This window comes from Pristiophorus japonicus, chromosome 1 (genome assembly GCF_044704955.1).
Source record: "Pristiophorus japonicus isolate sPriJap1 chromosome 1, sPriJap1.hap1, whole genome shotgun sequence".
In the NCBI taxonomy this organism is placed as follows: domain Eukaryota; kingdom Metazoa; phylum Chordata; class Chondrichthyes; family Pristiophoridae; genus Pristiophorus; species Pristiophorus japonicus.
The window spans coordinates 447,566,409-447,581,668 of record NC_091977.1 but is presented as its reverse complement, the minus strand read 5'-3'; the positions used below and the strand labels follow the sequence as shown (position 1 = coordinate 447,581,668).

Sequence of the window (15,260 nt, the reverse complement as noted above, 5' to 3'; positions counted from 1 at the left end):
TAGAATCATAGAAATTTACAGCACAGAAGGGAGCCATTCGGCCCATCGTGTCTGTGCCGGCTGACAAAGAGTTATCCAGCCTAATCCCACTTTCCAGCTCTTGGTTCGTAGACTTGTAGGTTTTGGCACTTCAAGTGCATATGCAAGTATCTTTTAAATGCTATGAGGGTTTCTGCCTCTATCTCCCTTTCAGGTAGTGAGTTCCAGACCCTCACCAACTTCTGGGTGAAAAACTTCTCTTCAAATCTCCTCTAAACCTCCTACCAATTACTTTAAATCTATACCCCCTGGTTATTGACCCCTCTGCTAAGAGAAATAGGTCCTTCCTAGCCACTCTATCTAGGCCCCTCATAATTTTATACACCTCAATTCACTCTCCTCTCAGCCTCCTCTGTTCCAAAGAAAATAACCCCAGCCTATACAATCTTTCCTCATAGCTAAACTTCTCCAGTCCAGGCAACAACCTTGTAAATCTCCTCTGTACCTTCTCTAGTGCAGTCACATCTTTCCTGTAATGTGCTGACCAGAACTGCATGCAGTACTCTAGCTGTGGCTTAACAAGTGTTTTATACAGTTCAAGCATAACCTCCCTACTCTTATATTCTATGCCTCAGCTAATAAAGGCAAATATCCCGTATGCCTTCTTAACCATCTTATCTACCTGTCCTGCTATCTTCAGGGATCTATGGACATGCACTCCAAGGTCCCTCTGTTCCTCTACACTTCTCAGTGTCCTCCCATTTATTGTGTATTCCCTTGCCTTGTCCCTCCCCAAATGCATTACCCGTTTATAGTCATTCTGTCAGCCAAGCATGCAAAGTATACTTGTAATGCGATTTACACATTTATCCCTTTGATTCTGGTAGAAATGCCGGGAGAGGTAGCTGAAGAAATGTGTTCGGATAATGTGACCATTTTTGTGATAACCATGATATATAATTCCGCTATCTATAGCATTCATTTTATTAAATAAGTAATTCCTCAACTTATTTTTCTTTGACAGTACATGGTATGGCTTAAATACAAAATTTCAGTTGTAAGACCAATACAGAATTACAGCTACTTGGGAATGAAACTTACTGCATGTACAGTAATATAAAGGTCAATTTTGTTTCTTCAAAAATTACTGCTGGACATGTTCATTCAGATTCTGTTTGTTAGTTTAAATGTTTAAATATGAACAACCAAAAACTGAATCCTAGCTTCCCAGATGGCTCATCGAATCACGCAAACCAGAAAGGTTTTATACTTGATCCTTGATCTGTGAAGTGAGCTGTCCTCAGCCAGAGCAGCAGGGCTACCACTGCCTCCAACTTCCCTGGGCAAGGAAGAGGATAAATTAGCTAGCATTAGCTGGTCTTGATTGCTATCCATTGATGCATGCTGGAAAGGGAGGATAGGGTGGGACTCAGCTGTGATGCTTTCTGAAGCCTGCCAGCACTCGCTCTCACTCACACATAAAGAATAATTACTTTAGCTAATGTGCTGGTGGGCTGCTAACATGTGTGACACCATATTCCACCGAGAGTCAGTACCTTCAGGAAAGAAAGGGGAAAAGCAGGGGAACAAACAAAACCTTGTTCAAAGAGGAATTCTCAGCATTAGACTCTTTTTGTTTTATTATTTAAAATGTATTTTCCTTCCCACAGTTGTGATCTTCCTCCATCATAAACCAATGTTTCACTAAGAGAATCAACCCCTAACTGACTGCTAATGCTACACGTCAATCAGATATTAATATATCTGTAAATAATAGAAGAAAGCAGTATGGTTGTGAAATTTACTTCCAGGGTTAGTGGTTGAGGCAGAAATGATGCCAACATTCAAGATTAGGTAGATAGATCAAGAAAAATTGATAAAGTGATATAGGAACGGAACAGGTAAATGTGGTTAGGATTGATTGCTCCCGTGGAATGTAAACACCGACACAGACTGATTGGGTCAAATGGCCTGTCTGTGTTGTAACTTCTATGTACATATTTCTATGTAAGCTCAAACTTAAATTTCAGAAACATGGACACAGCACCAAAAATATAGAGGTGTTGCTCAACCTATACAAATCACTGGTTAATTTTGGGCACCTTACTTTAGGAACAATAAAGAGGGTGAAAAAGAGATTTACTATTGATGAGAGGCTTCAGTTATCAGGAAAGACTAGAGAAACAAGGGAGCCAAAATTGCCCCTTTGCCAGCAATAATGGTGCACTAGTGAGTTAGCACACGGGCACGGCGGCCACATTGACCCAAGCGGATTTTCCCCCGGGGCTCCGGCAACAAAATGTGGTTTATGCCGCGCCCCGCGATTAGCACACCACCGCAGAGTATGCACGCCGATGACACCATCGCCATGTACACCGACCCCTTATTGCCACACGTCTTTGCGCCCTTCGGGGGAAATTGCCCGGTAGGACGTGAGGTCGGCGTGGGGCGATGCCAATGACAGCTGTGGTGGCTGTGGCGCCCCGGCTGCTCTTAAAGGGGAGATGGTAGCACGGCGGCCGCCACCTTTTTTCTGTCAGTCAACTTTTCATTCGGCCCGACAATGGTGGCCACTGGTGTGGCCAGGCCGCCAACATGCAGTCCGGCACCCCCTCTTGGGTGCCAGGCCGCAGACCCGGCCGACACCCTACCTGGTGACCCAGTGGGTGCCACTAAAGAGACTGCAGAGTTTGCAGTGGCCCTCCCCTCCCCGTTGTGAGGCATCAGCATGACGTGGCACGTCCGCGTGAGTGCTCCGTTCGCGGAAGAACAATTTTTTTTTCCTAAGAGCCCAAATCTGTATAGCCCACGCCGGCGATTTAAAAAAACTAATTTGAATTATGCGCTGCAAACCCAACACAAGGCAAATTCGGCCCCCAGGACTCTTGATTAGAGCAGAGAAAGCTAAGAGGAAATCTAACAGAAGTGTTCAAAATTTGAAGGGTTTGATAATGTAAATGGGGACAAACTATTTACACTGATTAGTGAGTCGGTAACTAGGGGCATAAATTTAGATCATCAGCAAAGAAGCGAGGGTTTAGAAGATTTTTTTATGCGCATGAGGTTGTTAGGACATGAAAAAACAGTGGTGTGAGCAGAATCTATAATAGCTTTAAAAAGGGAGACATATTTGAAAAGGAAAAACTTAAAACAGTATGGGGAAAGGGCAAGAAAATGGGACCAAGTGGATAGATCTTCGAGAGCCAATACTAGCACAATGGAATAAATAGCTTCCTTCTGTACTGTAAAATTCTATGAATTGTATTTGCCTCCAAAACTTGGGAGTGCCAGTGTGTTTGTGCATACAGATAAACAAAATGCCAATACAAGTAACTTTCCACAGCTGGATTGACTGATAATTGAAGGAAAGAAAAATGCTTTTCAGATGGCTAATTGCACCTCCCAATGTAATACTCAGATGCACAGAATTAAAAGTTCCCAGATTTGATCTCTGGTTTATGCTAATCTCATGCTGCATTTGGTTCACAGTGCTAATACTGCTGACAGCCTCGATTTTGACAAATGGCCTCCAAAGGAGCAAAAACTCACCTCAAAAGATGTTTTTTTTCCACAGTTAGAGGCAGTTCAGTTGGAGCAGCAGAGTAAATGTTATTACTGAATGCAGATGGACTCAGCTTGCTTGCCTGCAAGGTCCTTCACCATCCATCAGAAAAGTTCCAGCAGAAATTAAAGTTGCAATTGTGGCTTTCAAACAATTGTATGTTACAAGTTGTTTTTGTATTGCCATTAGCACTGTGGAATCACCATACAATGCAAATTGTGTGGATCCCACAGCATGGGGATCCCAGCATACAAGAAAAACACTTCAAATAGAAGCAGTTCTGGAATGTAATCTTGACATTAGCTGGTTTTAACTGGAGAGCTCCAATTGACATCAATGATTCTGGGCTAGAGAGGAGGGCCAAATATTGTAAAATTACACACTTCTATTTGCTATCGCGTGACTATGGAATTTGTGTGAGTGCTTAGCTTCTGATACAGAGCTGTCACAGTGTGGAACGCTTTACATAGGATTACATAGGATATACAGCACACAAATAGGCCATTCTGTCCTTGCTGGCAGTAATGCTGCACGAGAGCCTCCTTCCGTCTTTCCTCATCTAACTCTATTAGCATAACACTCTATTCCCTTCTCCCTCATCTGCTTATCAAGCATCCCCTTGGATGAATCTATACTATTTGCTTCAACCACTCCCTGTGGTAGCGAATTCCACATTCTCACCACTCTCTCGGTCAAGAAGTTTCATCTGAATTCCCGATTTGATTTCTTGATGACTATCTTGTATTGATGGCCTCTATTTTTGTTCTTGTCACAGTTAGTAGTTTATGGCTACTTTTAAAGAAAAAGTAAATAGCATTTGAAGCAGGGGAAGTACAGGACTTTCGGGAGAGTGCGGGACAGTGGGATTACTTCTGGATTGCACCAGGAAAAATAAGGAACAGGCAGGGTGGGTTGAAGAATTCCTTGGTGCTATGGACATCAATGCTTCTATGATATAGTGTATAGGCAAACAGCCTGCCAAGATTTAATTTAGACTCAAAGAAAAGCTACTTGGCCAGTACGACCAGAGGGCTGTTGACAACAGGCAATGAACTATACCTGAGCATTTATCAGCCATTTAAAAAGAGGGAGCAAATGGAGAGTAGGAGGGAACAATTAAAGGAAAAAAAAGTGAGAAAACAGAAATTAGATTGTCAAAGGAACACAAATGGAGTGGTTCAGAGAGAGCACATTTTAACAAAGAATAGTGTCAGAGACAAAATTTCTCCTCCCTGTAATTTAAACATGAATCCAATATTCGAGTCCCCTCCTAAATCAAAAACTTACACCGCTGCAATCATCCTCATCGTAGGCAGTCCCTCAAAACGAGGATGACTTGCTTCCACACCAAAAAAAAGGATGAGTTCACAGGTGTTTCGAATGAAGAATCCGAACTACATCCTCGCGGGTGGAAGCTGCCTGTGTGTGGATTTTTTTAATGTGTGGTCGCCGTTGCACACCAGCCACCACACGGGCTTGACAGAGCTAGGTCTTGGTTCAGTGGCAAGGATTACCCAAGACAACTGGAGAACTGCTCTGCTGCACGGACCTAGTGCGCACACATATCGCAGTGTGGGCTGGCCCGTGCTGCCCCAGGGCCCCTGGCCCCGAACTCACACCTCCCCTGGGCCCTGATCGCGTCCCTCCAGTCTCTCTCAGCTCCTTCACCCCGATCTCACTGCTCCTGCTGCATCTGCCCACGCTCCAATCACTGACCTGAACCTTGCTGATGTCACTCTTCGCTGCCGTTGCCCTCCTGCAGCAGCTCACGCTCTACCTTGTAGTGGCCGCCACGCTGCCCATGGTCGCTGCTCGCTGCTTCTTTTATGGCCCCGAACTGCCGCTGATGGTTTCTCGCAGGTTGGGGCCTCCACGCTGCTCCCTGGGCCGCACACCGCTCCAAACCGCTGCAAAAAACCTGACTGACGGACCTGCCCTCCAGCCTTGCCACGGATGTCTGTCCTGGGATGCCACGTGACTTCGCCGTAGTGTTACCTGGTGACAGGCTGTGCGGTCGCTAGGCAATGCGCTTGTCACCTCCCAGTAGTGCAGCGGTTGATTGGCTATAGCGCGAACCGGCGGCAACATTGTCCCAACTTGACCGGCTCGTGTGTCCTCCTACCTCCAGGGTCTGCAGGTGTTTGAACTCTCTGCACAGTTGCATCCCCCACCACCCCCAACCAAAATAGAAACAGCAGAGAGAGAGAAAACACATTATTGTCCAGTCACTCACTTTCCTGATGGCAACAGTCATTAATCCAGATGGAAATCCAGTTTGTATTTGTATTTTCATTTTAAAGTAATGAGTAGCTATTAATTCAAATGAATTCATTGACTGTGGATATTAAATGTTCAGTAAAATCTACAGACGGAATGTGAACTGATGCTGCCGCGCGGTACGACGTTGAGAAACTGCTGTTAGAGGCTGAAAGAAAATGAAAAGTGATGAGAAAAGGCAAGGGATTGGAATGTGTAAGTACTGGTCCATCTTTGGAAACATACTGAGGAAAAGGGTTTAAGAACATATAGTGAAATCCAGCGATGAACCCCAAAACGTTGAGCCGCAATTAGTTTGAGGGCTAAGACTGCCCATGATGCTTAGAAAGCTAAGGTCAAAAAGTATGATTGCTGATTACGATCTGTGCGTCACATTCCTAGATTAAACATGAAGGGAGAGAGATTATAATTGGAATAAAGTTTTCTGATGTACATCAGGACGTGAGTATGCACGTTCCATTGTTTTAATTAATCATATCAGCATAATGATTGAGAAATATATATCATCATCATCATAGGCAGTCCCTCAAAATTGAGGAAGACTTTCTTCCACTCTAAAAGTGAGTTCTCAGGTGACTGAACAGTCCAATACGGGAATTACAGTCTCTGTCACAGGTGGGACAGACAGTGGTTGAAGGAAAGGGTGGGTAGGTAGTCTGGTTTGCCACACGTTCCTTCCGCTGTCTGCGCTTGGTTTCTGCATGCTCTCAGTGACGAGACTCGAGGTACTCATCACCCTCCCGGATGTTCTTCCTCCACTTAGGGCGGTCTTGGGCCAGGGATTCCCAGATGCCGGTGGGGATATTGCACTTTATCAAGAGGCTTTGAGCGTGTCCTTGAAACGTTTCCTCTGCCCACCTGGGGCTCGCTTGCCATGTAAGAGTTCTGAGTAGAGCGCTTGCTTGGGAGATATATAAGACAAAGACCAAGATAATAAATTGGGAAAAAAGTTAATTTTGAGGGGATGAGAATGGGACTAGGGAAGGTAAACTGAAAAAAAATTGACAGACAAAGAGACAGAACGGCAGTGGGAAATATTTAAAATAGTAATCAACAGCGTTCTGGAGAAATATATCCCGCTGATAAAACCAAGGACAAATTAGCCAATAATGGAACACCATGGATGAATAAAGAGATGGGTAAAATTGAAACTAAAGAAAAAGGCATACACTAAGTACATAGACAATAAAGGAGGGGATAACAAAAAGGAATACAAATAGGTTAGGAAAGAAGTAAAAAAAAATTCGGAAAGCAGAGTGGAACTACAAAATTAAGTTAAAGTATTCTGGTGACACAAATAACAAAAGAAAAATCAAGATAGGAATAGGGCCACTAAGGGATGCACAACATAAACTCACAGGTAATGACATCAAAATGGCAGAAATATTGAATAAATACTTTGTCTCATTATTTAAAAGGGAACTTAATATGCTGGACATGACATTAGAAGAAAGAATCAAAATAGGGGCGATAATTGATAAACTAATCAAACTTAGAGAAGATAAAACATCTAATCCAGATGGATTGTATCCATGCATATTAAAAGAAGTTAGAGAGAAGAAATAGCAGAGGCACTATTTCTTATATATAAAAATAGAGAAGTCAGCACAAATTTCAAAAGGGAAGGTCACAGTTGACTAACGTTATTGAATTCTTTGAAGAAGTAAAAGAAAGTAATGCAATCGATGTAATATATTTGGATTTTCAAAAGACCTTCGATAAGATACTGCATAGTAGACTCCTGACTAAGATCAGAGCATGTCACGTCAGGCAACAAATAGCAAAATGTATAGAAAGCTGGCTACAAAACTGAAAGTAGGGGTTAAGGGTAGTTACTCAAACTGGCAAAAGGTGGGAAGTAGTGTTCCACAGGGATCAGTGCTGAGACCACTGTTCTTCACTTGACACATGAACAATTTGGACTCGGGAATCGGAGGTACAAGTTCAAAATTTGCAGATGACACCAAATTGCGGGGTATGGTTAATACTGAGGAGGACTGCGACAAAATACAGAAACTTGCAGAATGGACATGTAATTGGAAAATTAATTTCAATATAGATTAATGTGAGGTGGTGCATTTTGGTAGGAAGAATAAGAAGGCCACATATTCCTTGGAAAATAGTCTAAATGAGGTAGAGGAGCAAGGGGATCCAGTGGTACAGGTAAACAAATCATTAAAAGTAGCGACACAGGTTAGTAAGGCCATAAAAATGCAAACAAAGCACTGGGGTTCCTTTCTAAATGGATAGAATTGAAAAACAGAGAAGTTATGTTAAACTTGTATAGAACCTAGGTTAGACCACACTTGGAGTACTGTGCACAGTAGAAACTTCTTTACCCAGAGAGTGGTTCGAATGTGTAACTCACTGACAAAAAGAATAGTTGAGGCGAATAGCATAGATGCACCCAGCCCCACCCACTCCTTCCCTCAACGAATGTCTGTCCCACCTGCAACAGGGTCTGTGGCTCTCATATTGGACTGTTCAGCCACCAAATAACTCACTTTGGGAGTGGAAGCAAATCTTCCTCGATTCCGAGGGACTGCCAATGATGGGAGGGGTGATGAGATGCATTTAAGGGGAAGTTAGAAAAACACATGAGGAAGAAAGGAATAGAAGATAATGCTGATACGGTTAGATGAAGAGAGGTGGGAGGAGGCTTATGTGGAACATAAAACACCACATTGAACTGTTGGGGTAAATGGCCTGTTTCTGTGCTATACATTCTATGTAATGTAAAACATTTTGTATCTATGCATATAAGTGATAACTGATAAGAAAATGTAATTTTACCCTTTTTTAGTTTCATTGATTGATATTTACAAGCTATGCACAAAATAGAAAAATACAGGGAAAGTGCAATCTTCCAACTGTGTAATTCTTTTTACTAGGTTCCAGCTTTCTGACTAATATCGACATATTCTACTTAGGCACATAATTGGTTTTCTAACATTCAAACAAACTCTTGCCTGTACTGCTGTATATGTTAAACAGTGGTAAAAGTGAATTTGTTAAGGAGTATGTGTCCTGCATCGTTATTGCCTGTGTACATTTGCCTCCGTCACTTTGCTGATGTTTGCATTTGTATGAAAATTGACAGTATATCACTCACCCAATGACATAGTCCATAAATGCAACTTCTGGTACAGGAGTGAGACCTAGAATATCCAAGGTTTAGTTTCTGTCATCTGTGCTGGGTTTTTTAAATCTTAGCTGGGGCAGGAGTCAAGGTGCTACAGTTAGTTTTGGAACTATGAGCTAGGAAGGGGAGAGGAAATAAGATCACCTAGAGTACCCACTTTAGCTGGAAAATGTGTGCATGTGCCTTATGAGCTAAGCTGTAATGCACCTCCCTTCCTGGAACAAATAGACTGATGATACTCGCTGACCATATCAATCAACAATACATCTGCCTCTCTATGGCCAAATGCTCCTCCATTGTCCTGATCATTCTCAAGAGTAAAATCAATCCCACATTCTGCAGCAACCAATGCCTTCTTCAATCCTTTGTTATCGCCCTCTCTGCACTCATCAACAACAATAACTTGCATCAACGTTCCTGCTAAGCTGTACGGTCACGCAGCAGTCTATGTCCCACGCAGGCTGATCACTGGCTTTTAAATGGAAGAAACCGTGCATGTGCGAAAATTTGAATGTGCTGCACAGCCAGTTAAATGGACCGGGCACATGCGGCCTAGCCCAGCAGTCTGCATGAACCCCCGGCCTGCGAGCACCATCGGAGCAGGCCGGGGAGTGGAAGGAGCAGCACGTGCTGGAGCAGGAGAGCAACTGCAGTGAAAAAGGTCCAGGTCGGTGATTGGAGCATGGGCAGGTACTGCAGGAGTGGCAAGGTTGGGGCGAAGGAGCGGCGAGGTCGGGGCAAAGGTCATCGAGAGATTGTAGAGGGACGTGATCGGGGTCCAGGAGAGGCAAGAGTGCGGGTCCCAGAAGAGGCGAGGGCCCAGGGGCAGCACGGGCCAGCCCACACTGTGATATGAGTGCGTACTAGGTCCGTGCAGCACAGCTGATCTCCAGTTAGCTTGGTTAACCCTTGCTATTGGACCAAGACCTAGCTCTGTCAAGTCCGTGTGGTGGCTGGTGTGCAACGGCCACCACATGTTAAAAAAAATCCAAGCACAGGCATCTTCCACCGTTCAATATTTAGTTCGGGACCTGGAATTTTAGATCCTTCATTGAAATACCTGTGAACTTTTTGACATGGAAGCAAGTCATCCTCGATTTGAGGGACTGCCTATGATGATGCACGGGAAAAAAATTATGTTACATTGACTTGCATTTATATAGCACCTTTAATGGAGAAAAATATCCCGAAGTGATTCACAGGAGCGTAATCAGAAAAAAATTGACACTGAGCCAAAGAAGAAGACATTAGGACAGGTGGAGTTAGGTTTTAAGGAGGGTCTTAAAGGAGGAGAGGTTTAGGAAGGGATTTCCAAAGCTAAGGACCTAGACAGCTGAAGGCACGGCTGTCAATGGTGGGGTGCAGGAAGTGGGGAATGGAAAAGAGGCTAGAGTTGGAAGAATACAGGGTTCTTGGAGGATTGTAGGGCTGGAGGAGGTTACAGAACTCATGCAGGAATTTGAACATCTGCAATAGCGAGGAACTAACAGACTTAGGCCTAGAAATTTGATAGGCTCCGAAAACGGACAGTGCCACCGCGGGGCGAGATTTGCTCCACCCATTAAAAATCATAGGCAGCGTGTTATTTTGGTGCTGCCTGCTGATTTGAATGATGTCAGCACGCAGTCCAGCAACAAACGGGTTGCTTCAGACTGGGTGCTCAACAAGTGGCCCAATATCATGTATCTGTAGTGTCCCTGGAGCGAGGCTGCCTTTTCTTAAAGCAAGGCGTCATTTTAGAAAGCAGTCTGGAATCCTTAATGGAGAACTGCCTTCCAAAAATATTTTTAAATCATTCAAAAATATGCAGTCTCTAGCACTTAAAGCTCAACTGCCGTCTTAAAAAAAAATTAAAAATCATTCCAAACTATGCAGTCTTCAGCTCTTAAAACTGAACTACATTCTGCACGTAAAAAATGGTGTAGGTGCTTCAGCACTAACACAAATGGATCAACAGGCCAAGGTAAAGGCACAAAGGGTCCAGCATGCAGCACTCCAGTTTTGTGCAGGGGGTCAACAATGGAAGATATGTCCTCTACCCACAGGGGGCCAGGAGGCCATCCATAAAGAAGGATGTGGGACCTGATCGCTGATACGGTCACTGACAGAAGTGTTGCCCCCAGGACCTGGCTCCAGTGCCCAAAGCATTTTCATGACCTCAGACGAATGGTCATGGTCAGTGATTGCAACTTCAAAAGCAGTCTACTACCAACTACATCAGTAGTCGCACACTCTGCTCAATGCATGAACCTATCCCCATCATACACCTACCAACAATCTCTACCAAACACCTCACATTCCTAGCTTCACCTCACCCCTTTGGAAGAGACGGTGCTGGCCATTCTTGGCTGAGCCCTTGGCCAGCAGCGGGGCTGAAAGAATAAAAGATGCAGGTATCGTCATTCATTATCCTCCTTCAAACATCCCATTTTACCCATATCCCATAATATCTACTGACATACAAGCTGCACATGGTTTCAGCATGTACCTCTTGCTTTCCTGCCCTCCTCTCAGTACAACCCTACCCTTGTGCCTTCCTCATTTCAGACACCCAAAAAATCCAGCCTGCCCAGCCAGTAGTTGACCAAGAAGAGGGAGAGTAGAGTGAAGAAGAAGAAGAAACACCATCACTTGATGTCACACTCCCAGCCACCAGCTGCTCGAGGTCGTACTGCAAAGCCATTTGCAGCGCCCCCCACTGAAAGTCAGCAGCCTTCCACCAGCCATGCTGCAGCCACTTTGGTAGCACTGCATGACATCAGTAGGATAGACAAAGACACTTGCAATACAAGCAATAAAGGAATGAACAGGATGATTAGTTGATTTTTTTGATGTAATATTGCCTGCATATATGGATAAAGTTGAATTGGAATGTTTGCTTTGTGGTGACTTTTATTTCAACATTGTGGCCAAGAGGATGCTGTGATGGTCAGTAACAGAGGGAAGGTAAGGTGTGGGAAAAATGTTGAAAGGGGAATTTGGGTTGTCACTGGTACCACAGGCGGTTGATTCCATCCTGAATATCCTGGCCAGAAAGGGGCTGGGTTGTATCCATTCTTCCGCTTCTTCCTCTTCCTCTTCTGCTTCTTCCTCTTCCCTCTGCGAGTAGCATGTTCCCTTTGCTGCCTCTGCTTCATCTTCATGTGCCCCCAGGACTGTGGGCATGTGGTCTTCTCAGAGGTCTTCCTTTAACATCCAAAGCCTTGGAAGCATCTAGCAGCTCCCTGCCCACTTTAACAACTTTATAAATGTATTGCACCAAACCACTACTTCAAAAAAAATGTAAAATACAGTCCAAAAGCTGAAATCGAAATTTACCTGAAAGCTGCTGTCTCAGACCGGGATAGACTGAGTAATTAGAGGACAGTTAGCCTAACCTCGGTGGTGGGCAACTTATTGGAAAAATTCTCAGGGACAGTATTAACCGTCATTTAGAAAGGCATGGATTAATCAATGGATTTGTTCAGAAAAGTTGTGGCTGACGAACTTGATTGAATTTTTTGAGGAGGTAACAAGAAGGGTCAATGAGAGTAGCGCATTTGATGTAATCTACATGGATTTTAGCAAGGCTTTTGACAAGGTACCACATGGCAGACTGATCAGAAATGTAAAAGCCCACGGGATCCAAGGAAAAGTGGCAAATTGGATCAAAAATTGTCTCAGTGGCAGGAATTAAAGGGTAATGGTAAATGGGTGTTTTTGTGACTGGAAGGCTGTTTCCAGTGTGGTTCCACAGGGCTTGGTACTACGTCCCTTGCTTTTTGTGGTATATATCAATGATTTAGACTTAGATATAGGAGGCATGATTAAGTTGTTTGCAGTTGATACAAAAATCGGTTGATAATGAGGAAGAAAGCTGTAGACTGCAGGAAGATATCAGTGGACTGGTCAGGTGGGCAGAAAAGTGGGGAATGGAATTCAGTCCGAAGAAGAGTGATATAATGCATTTGGGGAAGGCTAACAAGGCAAGGAACACACAATACCAGTAAATGGTAGGACACTGAGAAGTGTAGAGGAACAGACCTTGGAGTGCTTGTCCACAGATCCCTGAAGGTAGCAGGACAGGTAGCTAAGATGGTTAAGAAGGTGTACAGGATGCTTTCCTTTATTAGCCGAGGCATAGAATATGATCAAGCAGAGATTTTGCATTACAAAGCAAGCTTTCAGAGTTGTGCTACATGCTGCAAGCAGACCACAGCCCATCTCAGACACTGCTCTGCCAGAGGCTGTGGAGGTCCAAACTGGCCTTAACTTTTATGCCAGTTGTCATTCCAAGCTGCCTTTGTAACAATTCTCAAACAGATGTGCATAGATGCAGTAAGGAAGTCATGGATATGTGATTTTCTGAAGCTAACAATTTATCAGCCTCCTCATGGACATCTGGTACCAACAGGATACGGTGCTCCAACGTTGCTTAGTGGCAAGGTATTCCATGGTCCGAAGAGTCAATGGAATCAGATGGGATGTATAACACCGGCATCCCTCCACCAGAAGTGAAAATTACCCCCACAAAGCCATAGATAACACCCACATTACTGTATGTACTCCCTTCTACAAAGGTCATAAGTAGATCAGCAATAAAGGTTATCATTCTCAATGTATAGCTTCTTTGCAACCAGCATCAGATCATTAGAACATAAGAATTAGTAGCAGGAGTAGGCCATATGGCCCCGCGTGCATGCTCTGCCATTAAATTTTCAACAGCACCTCCAAAACCCATGACCCCTACCACCTAGAAGGACAAGGTTAACAGGCTCATGGGATCACCATCACCTCTAAAGTTCCCTCCAAGTCACACACCATCCTCACTTGGAAATATATCACCGTTCGTTCATTGTCGCTAGGTGAAAATCCTGGAATTCCCTCCTTAACAGTACTATGGGAGTACCTTCACCTGATGGACTATAGTGGTTCAAAAAGGCAGCTCACCATCACCTTCTCAAGGGCAATTAGGGATGACCAATACAGCAACGCCCACATCACAGGTCCTCCAGAAAGAACAATGTGGGACAAGCTGACCGAGACTGTCACTGCTAGCAGTGTCGCCCGCACCACCTCCAGTGCCCAAAGAAGCTTTATGACCTCAGACCAGTGGTGGAGGTCAGTGAATGCATCTTCAACAGCCATCACCTACCGACTGCACCACTAGCCTCACAAACTTCTCAATGCATGACTCCCCGCCCCCCCGTCTACCAACAACACGAGGCCCACCTCCCATTCTAGCTTCACCTCACCCCCTTGGAGGTGTTGATGCTGGCCATTTTTGGCAGGAGTATGGCTGAGCCCTTGGCCAGCGGTGAGGCTGAAAGGATACAAGATGCCGGCATCCTCATACGTTATCCTCCTTCTCACATGAATCTGTTGCTTTCCCTCCAACCCCTCAACTGAACTCAACCTGTTTGCCTTCCACATTTCACACACCCAAGAAATCCAGCCTGCCCAGCCAGTGGTTGACCAAGAAGAGGGAGAGGAGAGTGAAGTAGAAGAAGAAACACCGTCACTCGATTTCACACTCCCAGCCACCGGCTCCTCAAGCTTGACCAGCAAGGCCATTTGCAGTGACCCCGTTGAAAGTCAGCAGTCTTTCACCAACTGTGCTGCAACCACTGGTGTAGCACTGCGTGATATCAGTAGGATAGGCAAAGGCACGCAAGACAGTCACTAAGGGAATGCAAAAGGGTGAATGTTAAATTCTTGATGTCATGTTGGATGGATAGATGTATAAAGTTGCTTTGGAAAGTTTGTTTTGTGGTGGCATTTATTTCAGCATTTTGGCCAAGAGGACACGATAATTGTCAGTAACAGAGGGAAGGTAAGGTGTGGGACAAATGTTGAAAGGGGAATTGGGGTTATGGTCACTGTTACCGTAGGTAGACTTCTGCATCTTCCTCTTCCCTCTGTGAGCAGATACTGTAACTAAAAATGACAGCATTAAATGCTGGAAATACTCAGCAGGCCAGGCAGCATCTCAACCTGAGACATGAACTCTGTTTCTATTTCCATGGATACTGCCTGACCTGCTGAGAATTTCTAGCATTTTTTGTCTTCTTGGATGCCTTGCAAATGTCCAGCAGCACTGGCTGCATACTTAAAAATCTTTTTAACATGGATAGCTATGATGAATACGTGGCTTGAAGAGTGGTGCAGGAGGGAGGGATTCAAATTCCTGGGACATTGGAACCGGTTCTGGGGAAGGTGGGACCAGTACAAACGGAAGGTCTGCACCTAGGCAGGACCGGAACCAATGTCCTAGGGGGAGTGTTTGCTAGTGCTGTTGGGGAGGGGGATGGGAACCTATGC

General features: G+C 44.4%; 1 protein-coding gene across 2 annotated transcripts in view; it reads left to right on the top strand.

The window, feature by feature from the left end:
* dlgap1a (discs, large (Drosophila) homolog-associated protein 1a) overlaps positions 1-15,260 on the top strand; it is a 358,889-nt gene that overhangs the window by 136,693 nt on the left and 206,936 nt on the right. Inside the window, exon 5 of one of the 2 annotated variants that reach the window (XM_070893125.1) lies at positions 1,767-1,798. The exons of the other annotated variant lie outside the window; for it this stretch is intronic. Coding sequence (XP_070749226.1) covers positions 1,767-1,798 — 32 coding nt within the window. The remainder of the gene's footprint in view (positions 1-1,766; positions 1,799-15,260) is intronic. 2 annotated transcript variants of the gene reach the window in all.